Source organism: Lissotriton vulgaris, chromosome 8 (genome assembly GCF_964263255.1).
Source record: "Lissotriton vulgaris chromosome 8, aLisVul1.2, whole genome shotgun sequence".
Classification (NCBI taxonomy): Eukaryota; Metazoa; Chordata; class Amphibia; order Caudata; family Salamandridae; genus Lissotriton; species Lissotriton vulgaris.
This window is the reverse complement of record NC_141696.1, coordinates 1,353,833,776-1,353,857,911: the sequence shown is the minus strand read 5'-3', so window position 1 is coordinate 1,353,857,911 and position 24,136 is coordinate 1,353,833,776. Positions and strand designations below refer to the sequence as shown.

At 44.3% G+C, this 24,136-nt stretch overlaps 1 protein-coding gene across 1 annotated transcript in view; it reads right to left on the bottom strand.

Moving 5' to 3' along the window:
* Positions 1 to 24,136, bottom strand: part of SESN3 (sestrin 3) — a 293,232-nt gene that overhangs the window by 8,462 nt on the left and 260,634 nt on the right. The window contains exon 9 of the mRNA XM_086935298.1: positions 13,717 to 13,861. Within this exon, the coding sequence (XP_086791424.1) occupies positions 13,717 to 13,861 (145 nt within the window). The remainder of the gene's footprint in view (positions 1 to 13,716; positions 13,862 to 24,136) is intronic.

The following is a 24,136-nucleotide window of genomic DNA, read 5'->3' as shown; positions in this document are numbered from 1 at the left end:
CAGGGCAGTAGCTACTTCATCATAACTGAAAGATAGATCAATGGGAAAAGTTGATGGGTTGGGAGATACTCCCTCTCCACTTTAGCCTAGATACGAACTTTCAGCTGAGAATATTTTCGAAAAGTGAGAGACCCAGTCCTCTGCAGTGATTGCTACCTCAATGCTGGGGCCAGAGTTCACGTCAGTCAAGAAAGGTGATTTAACCACCTTCCAGAACATGACACTGTCCTTTCTATTACAGCTTTCATGGAGATTCTCCCAGAGATCTCTTTTAATTTCTTGCCTGCATTTTTTATGGCCAAGTTATAAAGCTTTCTCAGATTCCTAATTTCATCTTGATCCCTCACTGGTTGGCGTAAAGCTATTTTTAAGGTCGAGAGAGCCTTACGGCATTCAGAATTAAACCAACCTTTATCTTGGGAGAGGTTCTGCTTTTGCTTACGAAGCAACTCCTCTCTAATTACCTTGGTGATATTAATGAAACCGGTCGAAATCTGCTCTGCAGAGGAATGCAGATTTAAACATGTTTCCAGCATAGGAAGGGCTCTAGTTATAACCTTTGTTGTTATGACTGTATTGTCTTTTTAGGCTACAGTAATGCTCCTTTAGTTTTAAGGCTTAGGCCTGGAGGAATATGAGCTGTACGAATCCAGTCTGGCTGTGCATAGCCAGACTGGGGAGAGGAGTTGGCCTAACAGCTAGGGCGTTTGACCTCGAAAGTGGGGAACTGGGTTCGAGTCTCAGCAGCGACACATCCTGTGATTCTGGGCAAATCCCTTAATCTCCCTGTGCCTAACAAAAATGAATGTGTCCTCAAATAATGCATCTGGTGCTATGTAAGGCGCTCTGATAACCGATTCGGGTCAAGTTCGCGCTATAGAAAAATCTGTAAAATACACAAAAAAATAACCATGGTTCGTGGAAGGGCAATGTGACCTTCCTTTAAACGTGTAAAGCCAGGATGGAGAGAGCAGGGGGAGTGAAACATTTAGCTCCTTGATTAAAATTAACGTAGAAAGATTCAATTCTGCTACCTCCATTGATAAACCAGACAGAGGTCTTTTATACATTCACACATAAATGCTATAAAACAGAGCTCTGCTCTAAGATGCCTTGTTTCCTCGTAAGTGATTTAAAAAGTTTAACAAGCTAATAATTAAGCCCTTACAATTCTTACTGCAACATCTGTTGAGGTTTAGGAACCTGATTTTGCCGTGCCATATTCTTAAGGCAGGGAATATTTCCCAGGGAAATTCATGAATATTCGTGGGTCAGCTTGTGGGACATTCCCTAGGCCTAATCGGGATGTGAGGTTATCTGCCAAATCCACCTAAGTCCTTTACTGTTTTCAAGTAAAGTTATCACAGTTCCTTTTCAGAAAGGAACTCTGCCAAATCCACAATGTAATCCTTTAGTGTTTCAAGCCAACTTATCAGAGTTCCTTGTGAGAAAACCAGGTCAAAATCATTTAAGTGGCACATGCACAGTTAGTTTTGGGAATAAAATCAAACAACACATACAGGAAAGCTCCCGTGAACATTATTCAAATAGCATCAAGAATTCGTTTCTTGCTCACCATATGGAATCTCTCTTACTTCACCAACATCTATTACAATGCTGAGAACCTAAATCTAATTTTTCCAAATCAAGGCAGCAAAGTAGAGCTATTGCAGACGAATTTCACCATAGCACGTCCCAAGCCCCGCTGTGAAGGGAGGAGACTTATGTGTGGGGCTAGCTGCCACTCCATGTAAAAATCCTAGCTACAGAAATGTCAACTAAAAGACAGCCCGGCCTTGGGACAGAGGAATTTCCTACACAGAGAGCTACGACGCCTCATGGTGAAATTAACTACAATGAAGTCCTTGGTGAAAACACACTAAATTCTTTTTTCAAGGGATCCCCCATTGAGGTTCCGTGACAATTGTAAGTGATGTTTTTGACTCGCACGAATATGGTCGAGTCTGGTATCTATGAACCGCAAATGACGAGTTTAGTGGGTGTATGCAGTTTCGCTGTGCTAACCTAAACCGTTCGTCTTTTATGTGGGTTATTCTATTTGTGCCCACGGGTTCCATCTTAGATACGGCATCCATTTTGTCTCTTGCCCTCAAGTAGTCAGCGAACGGACGCTGTCCGCTTCGCGACCCTGGGATTCCCGAGAGATGTATGGAAGACACATGTCCTTTGAAACTGTCTTTATGATGAGGGGGGTGATACTGTAAGGCAAATGGCCCCGCTTGAGGCTCATCTTGCCTTGCCGGTCTATTGTCTCAGCCGTGCATCTCATTAGGCACGTCCCTTTGATGCCTGTAGCTCGTGTTTCCCGATACCTCCCCTCTTACACCCTTTTCCAATTCCCCACTGTCTCCATCTTCCTCCGCACCTGTCCTTGTTCTTTCTTCGATCTGTTTTACTGCTGAATGGAATGCACTAATGATGGGAAGATGGGTTTTTACAGTTGGGAACCACCAAATGTTTCCGCACTTATGTTCCGGACCTCGAATGTATCAAAGAGACCAAAGCGTCCCCTCTGAGGGATAATTATGGGAACCAAGCCATAAACCTTTGTGTACCATGTAAACCTATGGGCGAATTGTGTATAAAAGGAGCGATCCACAGAACCAATTTGAAGCAGTCTCCACAAGTAGCATGCGTTGTACTTGCCGTGATTTCTGTGTTCCCTGCAGTAAATAAAGCTCGAATCTTTGACGCCGAAGGAAGTGTCCCGTGTCTCTGTCACTTGTACGCCGGAGCAGGTTACCCACGAAGGTTTCAGGTGTTGTTCCCTGGCACCGCTGGGTCTTAAATAGCCCAGTCCTTCAGTTGGCGCCCAACGTGGGGCTGCATCAGTGGTACCGGTCCAAGCCCGACGATCGTGAGGAACTTCGTGTGAAATCTCCGAGGGAAGGTGCACTCCGCTTCATCGATCCTGTTGTCGAAATAAGTGGCCCGAAGACTTTTCCCGCGAAGATTCCCGCCTCCTGACGGCTGCGACGGGCTGCTGCCCTGACTGTAGACCTGTTTTGGCGCCTGGCGTAGACCTTGGTATAGCGAGACGATTGACGGGCCTTCCTGGTGACGCCATCGATCTTTGAGTTAAGTATTTGTGGGTCGCTCCCAGAGTTCTTGGTTGTGGTTCTTAGTTGTTGCATGGTTCCATTGCATTTGTGGTTCTTGGTACTTTGTTGTGATATTTGACGACTGCAGACGCCAAAAACCGAGGGTTTTTGCTATTTGCTGGGACTTGGTAAATCCCGTAACCCTTGAAGTTTGTGAAACTCGGCTAGTGTGCAAGATGCCTGGTCGTAGTACTTTGTTTAGTTGTTTCAGACGTTGTGGCACGGATTCCCGACTGGAGGACTCGTGTCCGATACCTCCGGTTGGAACTCCCACTTATGAACTGTACAGTAAACACGGGCTAGGCCCGATTACTTTTAATGATTACTGGATTCGGTATACTAAGAAGGATGGTGTCCTTAGTTGGCCACCTCATGGTAGTTTTGAGACTCCAATCTTAGATAATCTAGAGACTAAATTATTTGCGAAAAAGTCAAGGCCGGCCATGTTTGATGCCTTTCGGTTGTGGCGTAAAGAAGCCCGACAGAAAGAAATCAGACAGACTAAACGAAGTCAGAGAGATGGTGTTGCTACCATTGTAAAGAAAGCAGAGCAGTTTCAGCGTGATAAGGAGGATAAGGAAAAGGAAGTGTTCGATAGGCTACAGCGTATGTCCATAGATAAATGCTATCCTGTTTTGCCTACGGAGTCGGATAAGAAGGAAGAACCAGTTGAGGATCCTCTAATGTCTTATCTTCTGAAGTCGCCACCTCCGTATGTACAGGGTACCGCTGCTCCAGTGGTTCCCCCTGTACCTGTTCCCCCACCTGTTCTTCAGCCTGTTCCTCAACCTGCACCCGTTCTTCCGACTGTTCCTGCTCCCTTACCCACTGCTATTCCCACTGCTCCTCCACTTCCGCATACTCCTGCTCCCGCTACTGTTCCTGCTCTACTAACTCCTGCTGTTGCTTCTGTTTCTACCCCTTCTCTTGTCAGTCCTGTGTCCTATACTTCTCCCTCTGTTCGAAGTCGTACTTCTCCTGTTGCGGCTAACTTCTTTCATTCTCTTGGACCTGTTCTTGGGTCCGCTGGTTCAGATGGTCCTCAGAGACGTAGTCAGCTTCCTGGTAACAGGGAACGCGCTTCGCTATATAATATGGCGATGGCTTGGATAACACATCCTCTTAGAAATCCACCACGTATTGTACTCGATACGTTCTGTCAATTTAATATACCCACCCAAAGATTTGTGTTCGAAGAAATGTGTAAGGTCCTTCGCGATCAGATATTGGCCGATGCACCTGACGAGGTGTTGACCGCTTTGTCTGATCTACAGCTTCAGTTCTCGAATGGACTGATAGTGGGTACCAACGTTCGACGTGCTGTTGAGCGGTTGTTATCTTTTCGTCCCACTCCTATACCTCAAGCTTTGTTTGTTGAGGACGTTGAGAGACAGTTCGATGCGTCTGGTCAGTTTCCCATGCGTGAAGTTCCACCAGTGTGGATGCCAGGCGATGCTAATGCTGTTCCTATTATTCTGCCACATTTCCAGAGAGTATGGATTCATCTCCTGTGGAAACGATCAGAAGTGCTGCAGGTGAAGCAATCTTTGCCTGACCCTCGCAAAAATCCTGCAGGGTATTATAAAGAGTTATTGCAGCTTGTAGATGCTACGATAATGAATCTTGCCGATATTGATATGCTGTTTGGCAATGTCGTACCACAACCGGTCTGGGCTAAGATTCGACAGGAAAACCATCCTAACGAATTGGGCGGTGATTGGGCTGCCCTTATAGCGGCTGATGGGTTGCAAACTGGTGGTGCTAAACCCGAGCAGTTGATTGCTGCTCTCCCTCAGAGAATTATTGCATTAATGAAAACTCTTATGCCAGCTATGAGGGTGAATTGGGACAAATTGTCAGCTTGTAAGCAGAAAAAGGACGAGAGTGTCTCCGACTTCTTTACGAGATTCGAGGAGGCATTCATCGACCATAGTGGTCAGGATATGGGCACAGAGGGTGGTCAACGGTTGTTCGTGGATAAATTTGTTTCGAACTTATTGCCCGATTTGAGCAACAAACTGAAGAATTCAGAAAGTGCGTGGGCCGTTTCCACCTCAGCTCAGATATTGGCCACAGCACAATATTATGAGAATAGAGAGAAAGAAGAAAACGACCGTGCTGATAAAAAGACGAAAGAGCTTAAAACTAAAGTGTTGTTACAGCAAGCGTATCCTCCACGTTCGAATCAGAATGCTTCGCAACAGAATAGATCGCAGTCGCAATCTAATCAACCACAATCTAGAAATGACTCCTCTTCCCAAAGATCCTCTTTAGGGTACAATCAGTGTGCCTATTGTAGACAGGAGGGTCATATAAAATTCAATTGTCCTGTTCTAAACGACCGTAATAGTGGTAATCTCTCTAGAGGAGGTCGTGGTGGTTCACAACAGACATCACGCGGTAGGGGTCGCGGTGCTCAAAATGATCGTTCAGATAACCAATCGAATTCTAATAACTGTTTCGATCAACGTGGATCATCGCAAGGACGATCTGCGCAGTACAATGTAGACGATTATTACGTCGATCAGGGAACTGACGACAGTAATTACTAGGACAGCCATAGACAAGGAGAGGGAGTGGTATCAGTTCCGGTTGATCAGAGAGGGCCTTACGTCGCAGTTGCTACATCGGGCGTCGTTGAGCCTTTTCTGTTGGACACTGGTGCAGCGAAAAGTTCTATTATGCATTCGAAACTCCCTGGCGCACCTTTGTCTGGCTTAACAAATGTTTCCGTTGGATTCTCTGGCGCCCCCGTTAGCAATCCAGTTTCACGCCCTTTGCCTCTTACGATTGGGCCACGTGAGCTTGAAGCTCTGTTGATTTTGACTACTGGTTGTGGTGAAAATCTCTTGGGTCTGGATTTGCTTAAACGTTTGTATGCAACTTTGTATTGTTCTCCTGCGGGTGTAAAGCTTACGTTGGGAGAGAGGGTTGTCTCTCCTATGTACTTGTCTCTTGATAAGCTTCCACCGGAATTGAGTTCTCTTCCTGAATCCTTATGGGCAACAAGTCCCAATGATGTGGGCCTGCTTGACATCTCCCCTTATGTCGTTCAGTTGAAATCTAATGTGCGATTGCCACGTATTCCCCAGTACCGTATCTCTCTTGATGGTGAACGAGCACTGTTAGCGATCATCTATGATTTGATCGACAAAGACGTTATTGAAGAGACGCGGGGAAACGTGTGCAACAGCCCTGTGCTGCCTATTTTAAAACGTACTGATCCTTCGAAACCACCGGTTTATCGTTTTGTTATTGATTTACGGGAGGTAAATAAAATTGTGATTCCTCAGTTCCCTGTTGTGCCTGACATTACGGCGCTACTGACTCTGATTCCAGCATCTGCATCTTGGTTTTCGGTGATCGATCTGAAGAATGCGTTCTTCAGCATCCCGATCGCAGAAGAGAGTAGAGACCTTTTCGGTTTCTCTCTTGGTGGGCGCAGCTTCCGGTTTAAACGCGCTCCTCAAGGCTACTGTGAGAGTCCATCGATTTACAGTCAAGCCTTGAAGGGTCAACTGGATGCGTTTACGTTGCCGGCTGGTGCGGCTTTAATACAATATGTCGATGACTTATTGGTAGCTGCGGATACTCAGGACATTTGCAAAATTGCTACGGTGTCGTTGCTGCAACATCTCTGTGACTTACATCACAAGGTGTCACCTTCTAAACTCCAATATTGTTGTCAAGAAGTAACCTACCTAGGTCACTTATTGTCAAAGGAGGGAAGGCGGTTGACCCCAGAGAGAATTGCAGCAATTGCGCGAATGGCTGTGCCAACAACACAAAAAGATGTGCGTGCCTTTCTGGGTATCACGTCGTACTGCAGACAGTGGATCCCGAATTTTTCATTGCTAGCGAAACCATTGGTGGCTCTTACGTGCAAGGATGTTTCTACTCCTTTACCATGGACGGAAGAATGTCAGAAAAGTTTTTCTGAACTGCGTGACTCATTGTGTTCGGCTCCTGTGTTAGGTACTCCTGACTACAGTAAGCCATTCACGTTATATGTTCACGAGAGGGAAGGTTGTGCTTTGAGCGTCTTAACGCAACCTTTTGGTGGTAAGCAACGTCCATGTGCATATTTTTCCTCGACCTTGGACCCGGTAGCTAGAGCATTGCCGAGTTGTCTGAGAGCAACAGCGGCAGCTGCGGTGTCCATCCGACAATCAGCAGGATTGGTCATGGATAATATGCTTACGGTGATGGTTCCGCACGCAGTCGACACTCTTTTAAATCGTACGAAAACTCAGCACTTGACAAGTGCGAGGTTGTCCGGATACGAGTCGACGCTGCTGGCAAGTCATATTCAGATAAAACGTTGCAGTGTTCTGAATCCGGCAACTTTGTTACCCATTAGTACAGAGTCAGATGAAATAGCAGCCCATGACTGCTATTTGCGAACAGAGGAGGAAACAAAAGGTCGAGTGGACCTTAAAAACACTCCGTTAGAAGATCCAGATGGAACACTGTATGTAGATGGTTCGTGTTTTAAATTGCCGAATGGTGATGTGACCACTGCGTATGCTGTTGTAACTTTGAGTACTGTTGTGGAAGCTGCGAGATTGAATCAGAATTCTGCCCAGGCTGCAGAGCTGATTGCCTTAACTAGAGCGTGTGTGTTAGCAAAAGATAAACGTGTGAATGTGTATACTGACAGTCAGTATGCATTTGGCGTCGCTCATAGCTTTGGACGATTGTGGAGAGAGAGAGGTTTTCTGACATCGCATGGTACGAAGATTCAGCATGGCCAGCTTGTGAATGATCTTTTGGATGCACTTACGTTGCCTAAGCAGGTAGCGATTGTTAAATGTAGTGCACATCGTAAGGTGACGGATGATGTTGGTCGTGGTAATGCGTTTGCGGATGAGACTGCTAAGGAGACTGCCCGGAACCTTAGCACTCGAATGTATGTGACGAGTTCGGTTAGGTGGCCTACAGAGTCGAGTATGTGTGAAGACACTATTGAGAGTGTGAAGGCGATACAAAATGAGGCCACTGAGACTGAAAAGAAGAAGTGGAATGAAAGTACGGGAAAGTTGGATGCGAATGGTTGTTGGATTGATTTGTCGGAACAGAAAAGATGGATGCTGCCGGATGCGTATGTGCTGGCTGTTGTGACAATGGCACATGGGTTAGCACATATTAGCGTGAAAGGTATCTGTAAATTGTTGTCTCCTGTGTGGAAGAATGATGGTATCACGAAATGTGCTGAACGATTGGTTAAGAATTGTATGGTATGTATGTTGTACAATCCTGGTAAGGGAACCCCAACTCCTCCTGGTAGTTTTGCTCCCCCTTCGTGTCCCTTTGAGGTGATTCAATTAGACTTCATCCATATGGAGCGATGCAATAACTTGAAATACGTTTTGGTTGTGGTTTGCGCGTTCTCCCGATGGATTGAAGCCTATCCTCTCAAGGACAACACTGCTTTGTCAACGGCAAAAATCCTACTGAAGGAATACTTTCCTCGGTACGGAATGCCTCGGGTTGTATGGTCTGATAACGGAAGTGAGTTTGTGGGGAGTGTGATGAAGAGTGTGTGCAAAGGCCTTGGAATTAATCAAATATTCCACAGCGCCAATCATCCCCAGTCAGCTGGTTTGGTTGAAGGGAATAATGGCACCCTTAAACTAAAACTAGCGAAGATTCAGGCTACGACTGGTCTTTCGTGGCCTGACGCTTTACCCTTAGCTTTACTGTCAACAAGGGCAACCGTACACTCCCGAGTAGGGCTTAGTCCCTATGAAATAGTGTTCGGTCGTCCTGCAAATGTTTGGGGGGTCCCTAGACCGGGTGTGTTCTGTGATCTTGAGTACCCAATGTTGATTGACTATCTTCATGACTTGACTGCTAAACTGAGGTTAATTCACCAACAGGTTTACGAAGCACTGCCGACGCAGACGGAGGGTCCAGGCCACCAGCTCCAGCCTGGAGACTGGGTGGTTACCAGAAACTTTTCTCGGAAGAAGAATTTGGAGCCCAGGTTCACTGGACCCTACCAGGTCCTCCTTGCCACGAGAACTGCTGTTCGTCTAGAGGGTCGGAAAAACTGGGTGCACGCCACCCATACGAAGAAAGTCCCTATTCCGTTGCCAGCAGACTCGTGGGTGAGGAGAGGCATTGCATCAACTGAAACCGAAGAATTGCCGGCGTTTGTTCCTTTCAGCGACGCACAACCAGTCGGAGAATCCTCAGTGCAGCAGAAAGACATTGTTGAACATTTGTCATCAGAAGACTCAAGACCAGAACATTCAACTGATCAACAGAACGCTGTCTCTTCAACGGATCCTTTGTTTGGCGAACAGACACGTCCTGGGAAAACTCGATATTTTTTGCGATCCCGCACTAAAGACTAATAAAAAGATCCTGTTCTGTCCCTTGACAACTGCATTATCCCGTTTTCCACGATCAGTCTGAACACCTGTATCATTGTAATTATTCTTGTACATATTGTAGGTTCTTTTTCCTACGTTTTTTGCTTCCACAGCTGAGAGACATTGCATATATATATTATAAATAAAGGCCGTAGGGCCGCGCGCGTACTTCTTTCTGGTTAGTAGGTCTTGACGCTAGGTTAAAGACCGTCGGTTCCTGGGAACTCCTGGGAATGGACTACTGCTACACAGAACGAAGTGCATCAAGAGACGTTGCGGACGGTCATAGGGGATGGCGTTTTCAAAGCTGATGGATGTGGAAAGAGCACAGGCACAAAGATTTGAGCTACAGCGACTTAGTCGTACGAAATGCTTTATGTTTCAGATATTTGTATTGCTTTTGATTGTTTCTGCATTTTTGGCGGGTGGGGTGTACTATATGATGTCGTACTTCTTATCTTCTGCCATACCTACACCTACTCCTACTTTTGATTCTAAAATTACCTCCACTGCATCTCCTCATTCTTTCCATATCTTACCCGAACACGAGCAGGCTAGACGTGCAGAATTTCGTAATAATTCCTTTATTCAGCTCCTTCACCAGCACCAGTTAGTGGTTAACACTACTAATTGTTGGGTGTGTGGGTTGATGCCACATACCACAGATAAGGGAATTCCATATTTGGTTTTGCCGTACAGTTCCCAGGGTTCTGCTCGAGCATTTCAAACAATGTTTCGGAGCGCACTAGGTTTCCACCCCATTCGAGAACCACGTTCTCCCTACTCTGGCCCTGGCTCGTATCAAAAGCCTTTGTCTATAGCGATAGAGGATTTAGATAGCGATATCTATGATCCCTCGCTTATTCCCGAAGAAGAGGTACAAGCCTATAGGGTTCTGAGTAGAGGCGAGTATAGTGTGTTCACTAGTGAAAAACAGCTTAAAAGCTCGCCCCCGATATGGGTCGTACCCCACATCGGTAATTTTTGTCTAATAGGTCGTGGCCGAAGATCGAAAGCCCGACTTGGAGAGAGTGCTTGCACCGAAAATTACATATTGCCGATGGTCTCGTCCCCTGTGTTTCTGGCTGCCAAGGGTACATACTTTATCTGCCATGATCGTGCGTATACATGGTTGCCCTTCGACTTTGTGGGCTCATGTTTTTATCGCAAATTTGTTGCCTCCGACGTTCACTGTAGATGCAGATTATCACAAGACTAGAGTTGTGAGAGGCGTAATTAGCGAAGAGGACACTGCCGGTCAAGAGGCAGGAGACTTTTTCAAGGGTTTCCTCCCGTTTTGGGGGCCTATGATTAATAGTAGGAACCTGAGACAGTTGACTCGAGTGGTGGAATCGACAGCTAATATTACTGCCAGTGCCCTTGGTAATATCACCACAGAACTTCAGGCGGATAGACTTATGACGTTACAAAACCGTATGGTTTTAGACGTGATCTTAGCAGATCGAGGTGGGGTATGCAAGGTGATCCATTCGAGCTGCTGTATTTTCATTCCTGATAATGCTCCGACTGTTTATCAAGCCATCTCAAAGTTGCATAAAATCTCTGAGTCCATACACGTGGACGTAGGGGGTTGGACGCTGCTTGGGTGGTTTTGGGGCCTAATGTCGACTTGGGGTTGGAAGATTCTGATGATTATCGGAGTGGTTGTGACGTTCCTGTTCACGTGCTGCCTTTGCGTGCAGTGTGGTCCTGCCTTATGTGGCCTTTGTGCTACAGCGTGTATAAGACAGCCACCTGTTACCGAAGAAGCTCGGTCGGATAGAGCTATGTTACAGCAACATCTAGATGGTCTGATGAATATCGAGTATGATTCCGACTAGTGCTTGCCTACATGAGGGCAAAAGGAGCGTCTGAGGTTCCGTGGCAATTGTAAGTGATGTTTTTGACTCGCACGAATATGGTCGAGTCTGGTATCTATGAACCGCAAATGACGAGTTTAGTGGGTGTATGCAGTTTCGCTGTGCTAACCTAAACCGTTCGTCTGTTATGTGGGTTATTCTATTTGTGCCCACGGGTTCCATCTTAGATACGGCATCCATTTTGTCTCTTGCCCTCAAGTAGTCAGCGAACGGACGCTGTCCGCTTCGCGACCCTGGGATTCCCGAGAGATGTATGGAAGACACATGTCCTTTGAAACTGTCTTTATGATGAGGGGGGTGATACTGTAAGGCAAATGGCCCCGCTTGAGGCTCATCTTGCCTTGCCGGTCTATTGTCTCAGCCGTGCATCTCATTAGGCACGTCCCTTTGATGCCTGTAGCTCGTGTTTCCCGATACCTCCCCTCTTACACCCTTTTCCAATTCCCCACTGTCTCCATCTTCCTCCGCACCTGTCCTTGTTCTTTCTTCGATCTGTTTTACTGCTGAATGGAATGCACTAATGGTGGGAAGATGGGTTTTTACAGTTGGGAACCACCAAATGTTTCCGCACTTATGTTCCGGACCTCGAATGTATCAAAGAGACCAAAGCGTCCCCTCTGAGGGATAATTATGGGAACCAAGCCATAAACCTTTGTGTACCATGTAAACCTATGGGCGAATTGTGTATAAAAGGAGCGATCCACAGAACCAATTTGAAGCAGTCTCCACAAGTAGCATGCGTTGTACTTGCCGTGATTTCTGTGTTCCCTGCAGTAAATAAAGCTCGAATCTTTGACGCCGAAGGAAGTGTCCCGTGTCTCTGTCACTTGTACACCGGAGCAGGTTACCCACGAAGGTTTCAGGTGTTGTTCCCTGGCACCGCTGGGTCTTAAATAGCCCAGTCCTTCACCATTCGGGAAGGATTCAGTTCTAGTATCCCTCTAGAAACATCCCCTGTGTGTTCTATATTTGAAAACAGGTCCGTGCCCAGAAACAACCACCATGAAAATGTATGAAAAATATATGGCAAAAATATAGGAAGTGCCTCACGTAAGCAACCAAACTGGAGCCAATTGGCAGGTTCTCAACAATTTGCTCACTTTATCATCATCGGCAACTTTCCTATAGTCGTGGGTCCTGATAGCACTACAAATACATGTCACTGTTCTTCAGTGAACCAACCAAGATTCAAAGCTATGCCTTCGGTTAAACGCACAAACATGCAGTGGCCACATTGACCAATTGAGTTTTCCTACTGGAACAGAGTGCATTTTCCACAGATTAGTTTAATTTCTATTTAGGTCTCATATTATTTTAGATCTGGCCTCTGATGCAGCCTCTGAGGTCTCGTCAGACTATTTTAAACCCCCCCCCCACTCCCCCACCCCAAAATCTTCTATATAGACCTACACAGAGGGACTTGTGGTCAGTGGGAATCTTCCCTTGGTCTGTTAAGCTGACATTCACAATTTGATTCCACCCCTCACAGCGTACAGAAGGTCCCTTCACTTTGAGTGACGGCACAATACCTGTACGCATAGTTCACATACGCCTAAAATACTTCCACTAGTTTCAAATGCAAAGCTATGTCAAACATTGCTTTATTTTATTTATGTTAACTTTATTTTGTTTGGAAACTTTTTGATAGGTTTTTTATAAGGGGTTTGTGACATAACATTGTGGTTACCTGCGATTTGAGTGCTTAATTAGATGGTCATTTGCATTTGTCTGCTTCACAAATTAAAATAATAAAATACAAGCCACAACTGAAAGCACTAATGTTAAAAAACAAAACTTTGCAAGTCAAGGAGCAAAATCGATGTTTTTAAATGTACAGTTTTGATAGCAAGCATAAAGCACCTATATGCTTCGATGACATTTTAATTTTAATTTAATTTTTCCTGCATACGGTAACAAAAAAAAAAGATTTAAAAAATAAAGGAAAAGAAAATCACCATTGCTCCAGCTCTATGAAGGCATACCTATTAGTTTTGTCAACTTTTTTATGCACTTCAACTGCCGATTACAGGCTTTAGTCTTTTCTCGAGACACAAAGGACCACACGCAGGGGTTGGAGGGGCAGATAATGCAGAAGAGAGGCTGTACATGCAAGCTGTGGGTAAACAAAAAGTAAAGCTGATAACGCTCTGAAGATCTACCAAAAGCAGATCCGTTAACCGGTGGTTTCAGAACGTCTAAACAACACGTTATACATGCAAAAAGAAGGTTGAAGGGTTCTCTCTTATTTTTGTTGAAGTATAGTTCTGGCAGGTTTGAGGTAAGTGTGTTTACGCAGAGCACAGCAGCCTATCTTATGTTTGCCTTGGGAATACTCACTTTCTCCGAGTGCTTGAACTGGCGCCAGTAGCCATCATACATGCGCTTCGTAGTTCTTTCGGGATAGCAGGTCACTGTCTTTATGTAAACCTTCAGGCTTCGTTCAAGCAACTGATTAACTTCGCCGTAATCATAGTCATCATACCTATGGAAACAAGCTCAGGTTTATTAGCTGCACTTTCGTCATTCAACGCACTTTCAAACTTGCAATTGATAGCTAACCCGGTCTTTTTCTTGTGTTGGTAAATACAATCTCCCTGGCTGCCCTTGGCCCACACTAGACAGCAGATTATCCAGGAAATATTTTAAAAGGCTAACACCACCCCGCAAGCATAGAACCAGATACTTCATCCAGAGTTTGCACGATCTCCGGTGCAAGGTGTCCCGTAGACGCCACCTCATGAATTGGCCCGTTGCACTGAAGACCACTAACCACCCTTTCCGAAACGTGTATTGTAATTGCATTTATATAGCGCTTACTACCCCTGACGAGGCGTTGAAGCGCTTTTTCGGCGAGTAGCACACTACTCCGGGATTAGTGTTGAATTAGTATAGTGAAACATGCAAGTACATTTTAAGTGGTGGATAGGTTAGTCAGTTAATTGGATTTGGAATGACAGCAGAACGAAAGAGGAGGACAAAGGTTTGTATTTGTATAGCGCTTGTTGACGCACGCTATTTAGGAAGCCTACAAAGGATTAGTGGTGAATTAATATAGTGTAATATGAACTAATTTGAAGTGGTGGATATTAGTCAGTTACTTGGAGTGAGAAGGATAGCGGAGGGATAAAAGGGAAAGGAAGATCTGCATTCATATAGCACTTGTTACCCCCGATGGGTGTTGAAGCGCTTTTCTGGCGAGTAGCACGCCACTCCGGAACCCATAAAGGATTACTGTTGAAAATTAGTATAGTAAAAAAAAAAATATGACGTAATTCGAGTAGTGGATATGTTATTCATTTATTTGGGTAGTATATTAGTGTAGTTTAATATGGAATTTGAGAAGTGAACATGTTAGTCTGTTAATTTCGATTGAAAAGGATAGTGAAGGGATAAAAGAGTGAAGGATTTTTTTTTTTGGTCTTAGCAGTAGGAGGAGGCTTTGGGTGAGTAAAAAGGTGTTTTGGAGGGAAGGACTCAGAGGGAAGAGTTTAGAAAGGTTTGTTTTAGGGGATCTGTATAGTAAAAGAGGTGTCAGATGTAAGGTGGGGTAGAGTAGGAGAGAGTCTAGAAAGAGTGTTATTTTGGCAATCATAGTAGTGGTATGGGGTTTGGGATAAATGAGTGTGGGGATGTAGAGGATATATTGATAGATGTATAGGATGAGAGGTAGGGTAGTGCATTGGAAGGAGTAGTAGAAGAAGTTTGAGATGAGTCAGAAGGTTGGGCTAGAAGATATATTGAGCAAAGTATAGGCCGAGAAATATTATAGTGCATTGGAAATGCTAAATTAGAAGAAAGTGATAAATATATAGATCCATAATTACATTGAAAGTATATACATACAAAAAGGAGGTAAGTATATGTAGATTAAAGATATTGATAGAGGCACAGGATGAGAAAAAGGGTAGTGCATTGGATATGTTTTTTCAGGAGAAACGTAACAGACACACAGATCCAAGTACATGGAAGGTATATAGATGCACAATGGAAGTATATACATATAGACCCAAGAGGATTTTTATTTATTTATTATAATTTTTTTTTCTCTCAACAACATAATTATTTTACATGTTTATACAAAGTAATGCACAAACATAGGTACATATCTATAGTGAAAAAAAATGCTTGTATACAGAGGGATATGCTGTAAATTTCAGTTTGCATATGGTGCTTATTTGGGGAAGAGCCAAATCTTGAGTAGTTTTCAGAAGATAAGGTGGTTGTTGGTGGACCTTATGTTGGGGGGTAAAGAGTTCCATAGTTTGGCTGCTTGAACAGAGAAGGATGTGCCACCCATATTTTTTTTCTTGTATGGTGGGATTTTGAGGCGCAATGCTCCTTTAGAGCGGAGGTTCCTTTGTTGAATGTGTTTTGGGATTTTATTCCTGATTAAGAGTGGTCCCATTCCATGTATTTCTTTGTGTGTGATACAAAGCAGCTTGAACGTGGATCTTCTTGCAACCGGTAACCAATGCAGGGCATTCAAGGCAGGGGAGATGTGGTCTTGCGGTTTGATATGAAAGAGTAGTCTGGCAGCAGAGTTCTGAATCCGTTGTAGTCTTTTCATGGTCGTTAAAGGTGATCCGTGGTAGAGGCTATTGGCGTAATCGAGTTAGGACAGAACAACGGAGATGGTAGCTTGGACCTTGTGTGGAAATCCCAAATGAGGGAAAATTCGTTGCAGCGTTTTTATAGTAGCAAAGCTTGATCTTGCTAGTTTATCCACTAGGGCGTTCATCGACAGCTTGGAGTCCATGGTCATTCTGAGGTTTCTTACTTCCTTCAATAATTTAGGCAGTGATCCCAGTTCACCAGGACATGCGGTAAGCGGGTTGTAATCTTTCCAATCGCCACACGGGAGTATATCAGTTTTTGAAGCATTCAATTTGAAATGGCTCCAGGTCATCCACTGATCCACAGCTCTGAGACAGCTGAAAATTGGTGATTTTCCAATGTCTTTGGGGCATTCCAGTGCAGGAGTATTTGCGTGTCATCTGCATAGTTAGAGCACGTAAGGTGAAACTTATTGATCAGTACTGGTAATGACTTCATGTAGATGTTGAAAAGCATGGGCGAGATGAAAGAACCTTGAGGGACCCCTGCTTTTGTGGAGTACTGTTTGGACGAGAAAGGTGGGGCATGGATGACATTAGTTCTGTTTCGAAGGTAGGACGCAATCCAGTCTAGAGCAATTCCCTCTATGCCGGCTTCATAGAGTCTTTGTTTCAGAGTGTCATGGTAAACGTGTCAAAGGCAGCTGATAGGTCGGGGAGGAGTAGCACAGCAACCCTGTTGCGGTCAACTGTATTCTTTAGGTCATCCCAGATGGCAAGGAGGGCAGATTCAGTGCCTATTCCCGGACGGAATCCTGTTTGGAAGTCTGAAAGTATGTCATTCTCTTAAATGAATTGTGACACCAGGGTGAACGCTGCTCTTTCTATCAGTTTGCCCAGGAACAGTCCATTTGTAATGGGTATGTAGTTGTCAGGGTTCAGCGGGTCCAAGTTTGTTTTCTACAGTAAAGGGTGTACGTATGACTTTTTTAGTTCTTCTGGAAATATTCCAGTAGTTAAGGAATTGTTGATGATTTTTCTTACTGGAGTGGCAGCAGAGGTTGTTAAAAGAATTGTCTTGAAAGTTTGTGGCGGACAGGGGTCAGAAGGGCTGCTGGCAGGCCTGCTTGCTTTGACCAGGTCCATAAATTCATCATGTGAGATGTGTTGGAAGGAACGGAGAGGCTTGATTAGAGCATTCTTGGATTGTTTTGTACAAGGGTTAGTGCTGGTGCTTTGTTTCTGTTTTGTCCGTGTAATGATTTGCCACTTTGTCTGTGAAATCTTGAGTAACGGGATGAGTTCCTTCTAGGTAATTTGGTTTGCAAAATTCATTGAGTGTTTTATAGAATTCTTTATTTGCACATTTAGCGTTTTGAATTCTGTCTGAATAGTACCTTTTCTTAGCTTTTTTGACAGCAGACTTGTATAATCTGTTAATTTTCTGTAGGTGAAGTTTGTCTTGTTTGGCGTTTATTTTGAGCCAGGTACGTTGCAGCTTTCTAATTTGTTGTTTTATTTCTATGTTTCTCCAAGGCGCTTTTTTTCTTTTGTTCTGTCTTGTGGTTTTGAGTGGTATCAGGATGTCAAAAGCTTCCTGTAGCCACTCATATAGATTTCGAACAGAATTTATGGTTTCCAGATTTGTACTGGATGTTAGTTGTGTTTCCAAGTGTTCCAAATTGAGTTTGTTCCGCGGCCGATAGGTGGATGGATGTAAGGTAGTTTTCGGTGAGTCGCTTAGCGTTGTTTTATGTTGGAAGGCAAACAAGTGGTGGTCTGACCATGTGACTGGAGTTATAGTTTGAAAGGTAACTAGTTAAGTATTAGCAAAAATGACATCTAGGATATGTCCAGCGGTGTGTGTCGGATTGTGGACAATCTGATGCAGGTTCAATGCGTCTAGGCCAGTGATTATAGTTTTTGGATGGGTCATATTGGGTTTATCAAACCAAATAATAAGGACACCCAGAACGCATAGGTTGGAATGTATTGTTATCAGGTTTGAAACTGTGTCTATAAGTGCGTCTGGGAATGTTGCCTTGCTAGGTGGAGGTCTGTAAAGGAGCAGGAAGTTACAGGAGGAAGACGGTGTAGGATTGCATCTTGTTAGAAGAGCCTCCCAATTCTTTATGGAGATGTTGTAAATTTTTGTGATATGTATTGTTTGCCTGAATACAACAGCTAGACCACCTCCTTTTTTGGCTATACGATTTTGGGTGATTATTTAATAGCCTAGAGTATTGGCTTCATGCAGGACTGGAGCCATATCTTCTCCCAACCATGATTCGGTTATGAATAGTGTGTCTGGTTTTGCATCGGTGCGAAGGTCGTAAATGTGATGCTTGTTTTTAGAGGGATCGAGCATTTATTAATAGACAGTTTAGTGAGTGGTCTTTGGTGATAGTGGGACTTTGTTTGGTAGAAGGGTGATCAGAATTGTGTGGGTTTGTAGCAGGTGTGTTTTTAGTGCTGGTATTAGCTGTGTTAGGATAGCAATCGTGTAGCTGTTCTGTATCGTGTTCCTCATCCAGCATGCTAAGAAGGCATTTTGATGGGTCGGCATGTGTGTGTGTTGGAGATGGTGTTTAAGAGGGAGTAGGAGTGCTGTGTTGCTTTTGTGGTGTAACATTGTTGTGAAGTAGACATGGGGAAGCAAAGTTGTGAGGTGTGGCATGTTGCTTATATTTTTTGCGTGTGTTTAAGGCGGAAGGTGTATGAGTCAGGGGAGGTGGTGCAGCACATGGGTCATGTAGTAACGTTCTAAATTGTCCAATGGATGAGAGGCGGTTAGAAGAGAGGTGCTGTATTGCTGTATCTGTGTTAGGCGTGGTGGAAGAGTGAAAGCCTGGCATTGGAGTTTGTTCCTTTGTGTGGTTTGAAAGGTAAGTATATGTTTGTATTTTGTGATGGTAAGTATTATGAGGTGTTGCGCTTTGAAGATCTTGTGCTGGCGTGTGTGATATGTTTTGCTTTGGAGGAGGAGTGAAAAAGGGTGCTGATGTGTATATTTCATGCAATGGATTTGGTTGTGTAGTATTGTTTGTTAGAGGAGGCTGTGACGTAGAGGGGGTGGTGATGTGTTTGTGAGTAGTGTATGTTGTGTGTAGGAGGGAATGAAGTGGAGGTGAGAGTGTTTACCTTACACTGGTTTGTTGCAAAAGTTACAAAGTGTGGTGGTGTGCAGTGTGTGTGTTGTGCGTTAGTGGTATTATGGTAGAAGGGAGAGGAGGGTGTTTGAGGTGAGTGTTTACCTTACACTGGTTTGTTGCAAAAGTTACAAAGTGTGGTGTTGTGCAGTGTGTGTGTTGTGCATTAGTGTTATTATGGTAGAAGGGAGAGGAGGGTGTTTGTTGGACAACTGATGGAAGGATGATTATATGTTTGTTAGTGATAAAAGGTGGTCTGTTAGGAGTAATTACAGCAGGGAGAGTGTGTCTGAATGGGATGTAGTTATGTATGGTGTTGATTGGCGCTGTGTTAGTGATGAGTGTATTGGTTAGTGGTATAGGATAGAGTTGTGTACTGTTTGTAGGTGATGGTGGATATGTGTGGTAGTTGGGATAGTAGGGGGTGTAGATGTGGTTTGGTTGGGTTTGTAGTGCATGCTTGTACATTATTCTGTGCATAGTGTTGTGCGTGGTGTACATTTGGTGTGAGTGTGTTGCTTTGTTTCTGGATGTGGATTGTGTGGACTGGGTATTGCTAAATGAGAAAAAGGGCAGCCTTTCTGGCCCTAGTCCTGACCAGTCTCGAACAGGCTCAAACAGGCAGCAGCCCATGTCTTCTCTGCCCTTAACAGGCTAAAACAGGCAGCAGCCCTTGTCCTCTCTGCCCTTAGCTTCAACGCCCGGGCTGAGATGCCTAACCCTGGCCTTTTTTTATAGCGCTAGTAATCAGGTGACCACTTCTGCCAATGGGAACCCTAGCCCTAACACTATCCAATCACAACACTAGCCCTAAAATCTAGAACCAATAGGAGACCAGGACCTTACAGCCAATCTTAGCCCTAGTCCAAGCACCCAATCAGTTAAAAAACACTGATCTCTACGTCCAATAAAAGCCCAAGCCCTACCAGTAGTCCCAAAACAAGTCCATGCAACCAATGGCACAGGTAGCCCTAGTCCCTACTTACAATAGAAAGCCTAACCCTACTCTAAGTCCCACAACTAGTCCAGCAACCAATCACACCAGAAGCCCTAAAAGCTACTTCCAATTAAAGGTCTAACCCTAGCCCTAATCCCACCCTACTCCCAACAACCAATAACATAGGAAGCCCTAGACCCTACTTCCAATAAAAATCCTAACCCTAGCCCTAGTCCCAACCCTACAATGATTGAATCACAGACCCAGAAACTAATCAGAACCCTCAAATACCCAACCAATGAGGACATTAACTCTTCCAATAGAAACACCAGATAAAACCACCAATCAGTCTAGACATGTATCAACCACTAGCAGACCATATAAGGTCCAAGCGACCTCAGACCAGGTTTCCTGGCCAGGGAGTTGGAAGCTGCTTCTCCTGCTCAGAATCTCCTAGGAGACAGACAGGCTCAATCCACACTTGGGACTTCAGCAGGTAAGTGCCTCACTAACTTGAAATCTAAAAATATTGTTTGAATAAAACTTTACTCCCTCTGCTGGCCAAAAAACGAAGTGCACAGGCCCTAGTAAACACAGTTTAAATAGCTCACAGAAGCACCCTCTGATGTACAAAATCGTTGTTGCAGGGGGGGGGGGTCGGGGGGGAGCAGGGGGGCTGCTTTCACTGGCTTGTGAAGACAAAATGGTGGCTGGGAGTGCACTGTTTTAACATACAGGTCCTTAGCACAGAGCAAAGGAGAAATTTGGAGGGAAAACAGAATTATCACCAAGGAATAAGAGAGACAAACTACACAGGTTGTACTGCAAATCCCACAATTCAACACGCTAAATGGAGGCAATCATGAGGAGGGAAAACCACAAGTTTAAAACACAACACAGGTGATCAAATATGCAATTACAGACAGGCTTTTAAAACTACCATTTCTAACTGTGACAACTAAAGGCAAAGACAGTAAAAACAGAAAGTGAAAATCGTTTTTTAAACAACTTTTTGTCTTGGGAAGAGACAGCACTAGTCTGTCTTCTTACCACTTCCTGGACTCTGTTCAGAGCAATCTGGGGAACTGGTAGGCTGCAACTCACAAGATGGAGGAGAATGATTTGGGGTGCACCCAGCAAGGCCTTGAGAGGCCCGGGCAGGTGTGAGAGGAGGGCTCAGACTTGCCTGGTAGCTGAATAGCCAATGGTCTGCTGGCCTGGGGGCTGGGCAGCTGCTTCTCCTATTCAGAATCTCCTAGGAGACAGACAGGCTAAATCCACACTTTGGGCTGCAGCAGGTAAGGGCCTCAGAAGGGCCTCCAGAAGGGTACAAACTTGGGAACACAGAGTGGTGTGATGTAAAGAGTCAATGGCTACCCTATAGAAGGGCACCAGTGAGGCCAAAGGGGACTGCAGCTCTAGTCAAGACTTCCAAAGGGGCTAATGACCTGAATTAGGACGTCTTATACCAACTTAATTAGAAGCTCTTCTCGCTTGTTCTTTACAACTAGCCAGACAGCTGATGATTAAGTTTACTAAAGATCACTGAGCCTTTCCTAAGGAGGGAAACAGGGGGGGGGGGGGATGCTAATGTCAATCGGGTACAATGTACTAAAACTCACAAAGTACCACACTGCAATTTGGGTTTACAGCCACACAAACATCTGGCCATGTTTACCATAGTGCTTGCTTTGTGCTTTAATGAACGTAGCCCACTGTGTTTTATGAAGAATAAGTGCCATGCGAGATGCATTTCACAACATTCACAATGGTTGAGAGTTTACTTTATGGTGACTCAAGCAATTTAGTCCCTTGTTCATTTTCATGACTAAGTGGTGGTAGCCAGAATTGCCATGCAGCAGCACATAAAATTGCTCCTCGCAACATGTTCAACCTTGCTGGCTTGGCATGCTTCTGGGGTAAGCAGTGCCACCCGCTCAGCGCTATTCTAATGAGATGGTCATCAACTTGACCATCTTCCAACATGGTCAATGAGACACATGAAAGCTTACAAATCAGCAAGGTAACCTAGGACTGTAGCCACCCCCAGCCTCTGTAAGAGACAGCCTTAATTCAGGGTGAATAGAAGGGTTGAATTAAAGGGAACCAAGCCTTCTGATGCACATCATTGCACAAATGTACAAAAGAACTCTGGCTGGCACCACTCTATCCTATTCATTCAGCCTCAGCATGTGGGAAACAGGATTGAGGCCTGATCATCCTGCTGCAAGAGCAAGAACGCTCTGTGAGGAGCAGAAAGAGGAGGCTGAATGCAAAGAAATTTTGCTTAGCAGATTTTCTGTGTCCTATCAAGTGCAATCAGGATCATTTTGTTTGATCCTCCTAGACCTTATGAAGTACATAAACAGAAGCAGCATCAGTGGAAACTTGTGCAGCAAGCCCGGAGACCAGCTGAATCTGGAGGCATCCCCAGGGAACCGTTCAGAGGAAGTGAAAAGCGCAAAACTGAAGCAACTTCCTGCACTGGGCTGCATCATAGAGATCCACAAATGGACACAACAATCTGGAGAAGACTGCCTCTGTCACATCAAGGTGTAGCTCCTACTCATGGTCCTTCAACAAGAGCCAACAGAGTGTCCTCTCTTGTGTTGAGGACCCAGTTCAGTGGGCCACTTCCCATTGTTGTGCGATTTGTCACGAGCCCAGGGGCACACACTGCTAAGTCTGTTAATATAATGGACGGCAGTGGTGTTGTGTGACTGTCTGAATGATGATCCCTGATGCTGAAGAAAGAATATCCGCACCTTAGCTGAGAGACTTCTCTGGATAGGGAGCTACAAGAGCTGCAAGCATCACTGTAAATTTCTCATCCACCATCTGGCATGAGGGACCAGGAGGACACACAAGGCTGTGTTTACACTCCAGGCTGAAAGTTGTGTATATGTGACTGGCTCTTGCACCCTAAGGAGAATTAAGAGTACTTCAATTACTTAAGAGTACTTCCACTCTTTACACTGGTTTACTAATCCCTTCCATGGCAAGAGTAAAAACAAACCCTGAACTTTCTCGGGAGGCTGACCTGGGTATTCATTGGCCAATTCCTGTTTGGGATAACATTTGGACGAAAATTAGGAAGTCAACCAGAGCGGCTAGCGCCACACAAACTCTTTGAAAAAAATGTATAATAGACTCCTATTAACACCGGTTTCCTTTCACAAAAAGCATCCTGATATTCCTGATGAATGTTGGTCATGTTCACTTCCACAGGCAGATTTACAACACTTACTTTTTTTGTGTCCACAGGTCTTGCATTTTTGGAAACAAGTCCAGTCACAAATTAATATTATTTTTGGTTTTAACATCCCCCTATCTTTTGCAAATATTTTTCTGGGAAGCCTTTCCACTGGATGGATGAGAACAAAAAAACAACTGCATATCACTGACTTGTTATTAACAGCTGCCTTTCAAGAGATAACAAAAAACAGGAAAAATGCTGCCAAACTTTCATACTTAGCTTGGTGGTACTCTGTATGTCATAATCACAGACTTGATACAACTTTTGTATTTCCTATGTCTCTTGCAAAACAAAAATACAATTATGGTCTCCCATCACCCAATTTCTAGATAATCAAGCTAAAAAAACTTTTGCTCCAGTACCTAGTATGCAAGAAGTTGATCAGCCTCCTTGAATGTTCTGGTTTTGTGACTATTATCTTTATTTTGGTCGATTTAATCTTGTTATTGTGGTAGACTTATTAATTCTTGAGCCTGTTTCTACTTTTTATTCCTACCATAAACGTTCACCTTACTTGTGATTTCATGCCTATATGCTACTATTGATATCCTTTGCAATCTATTTCTGATGTTTTACACTTGATACTTTGATGTTCTCTTTTGATATGTTTTCAATAAACTTATCTTTTGAAACTTAAGAGAGTACCTCAATGGAAAGCTTCGGCCTTATAATGGATTGCCAAGAATTTAATTCAAACAGTTTTGTAGTGCAGATTGAGGCCAAACCCAATCTCTCCAAATTCCATCAAACCAACTTTCAAAAGCCATAGGTAAATCTATTCAACATGTAGCACAGACATGAACTATCTGAAATAATAGCATATGAAGTAAATACAAGAAAAACGTAATTTATTTCGCCAGTC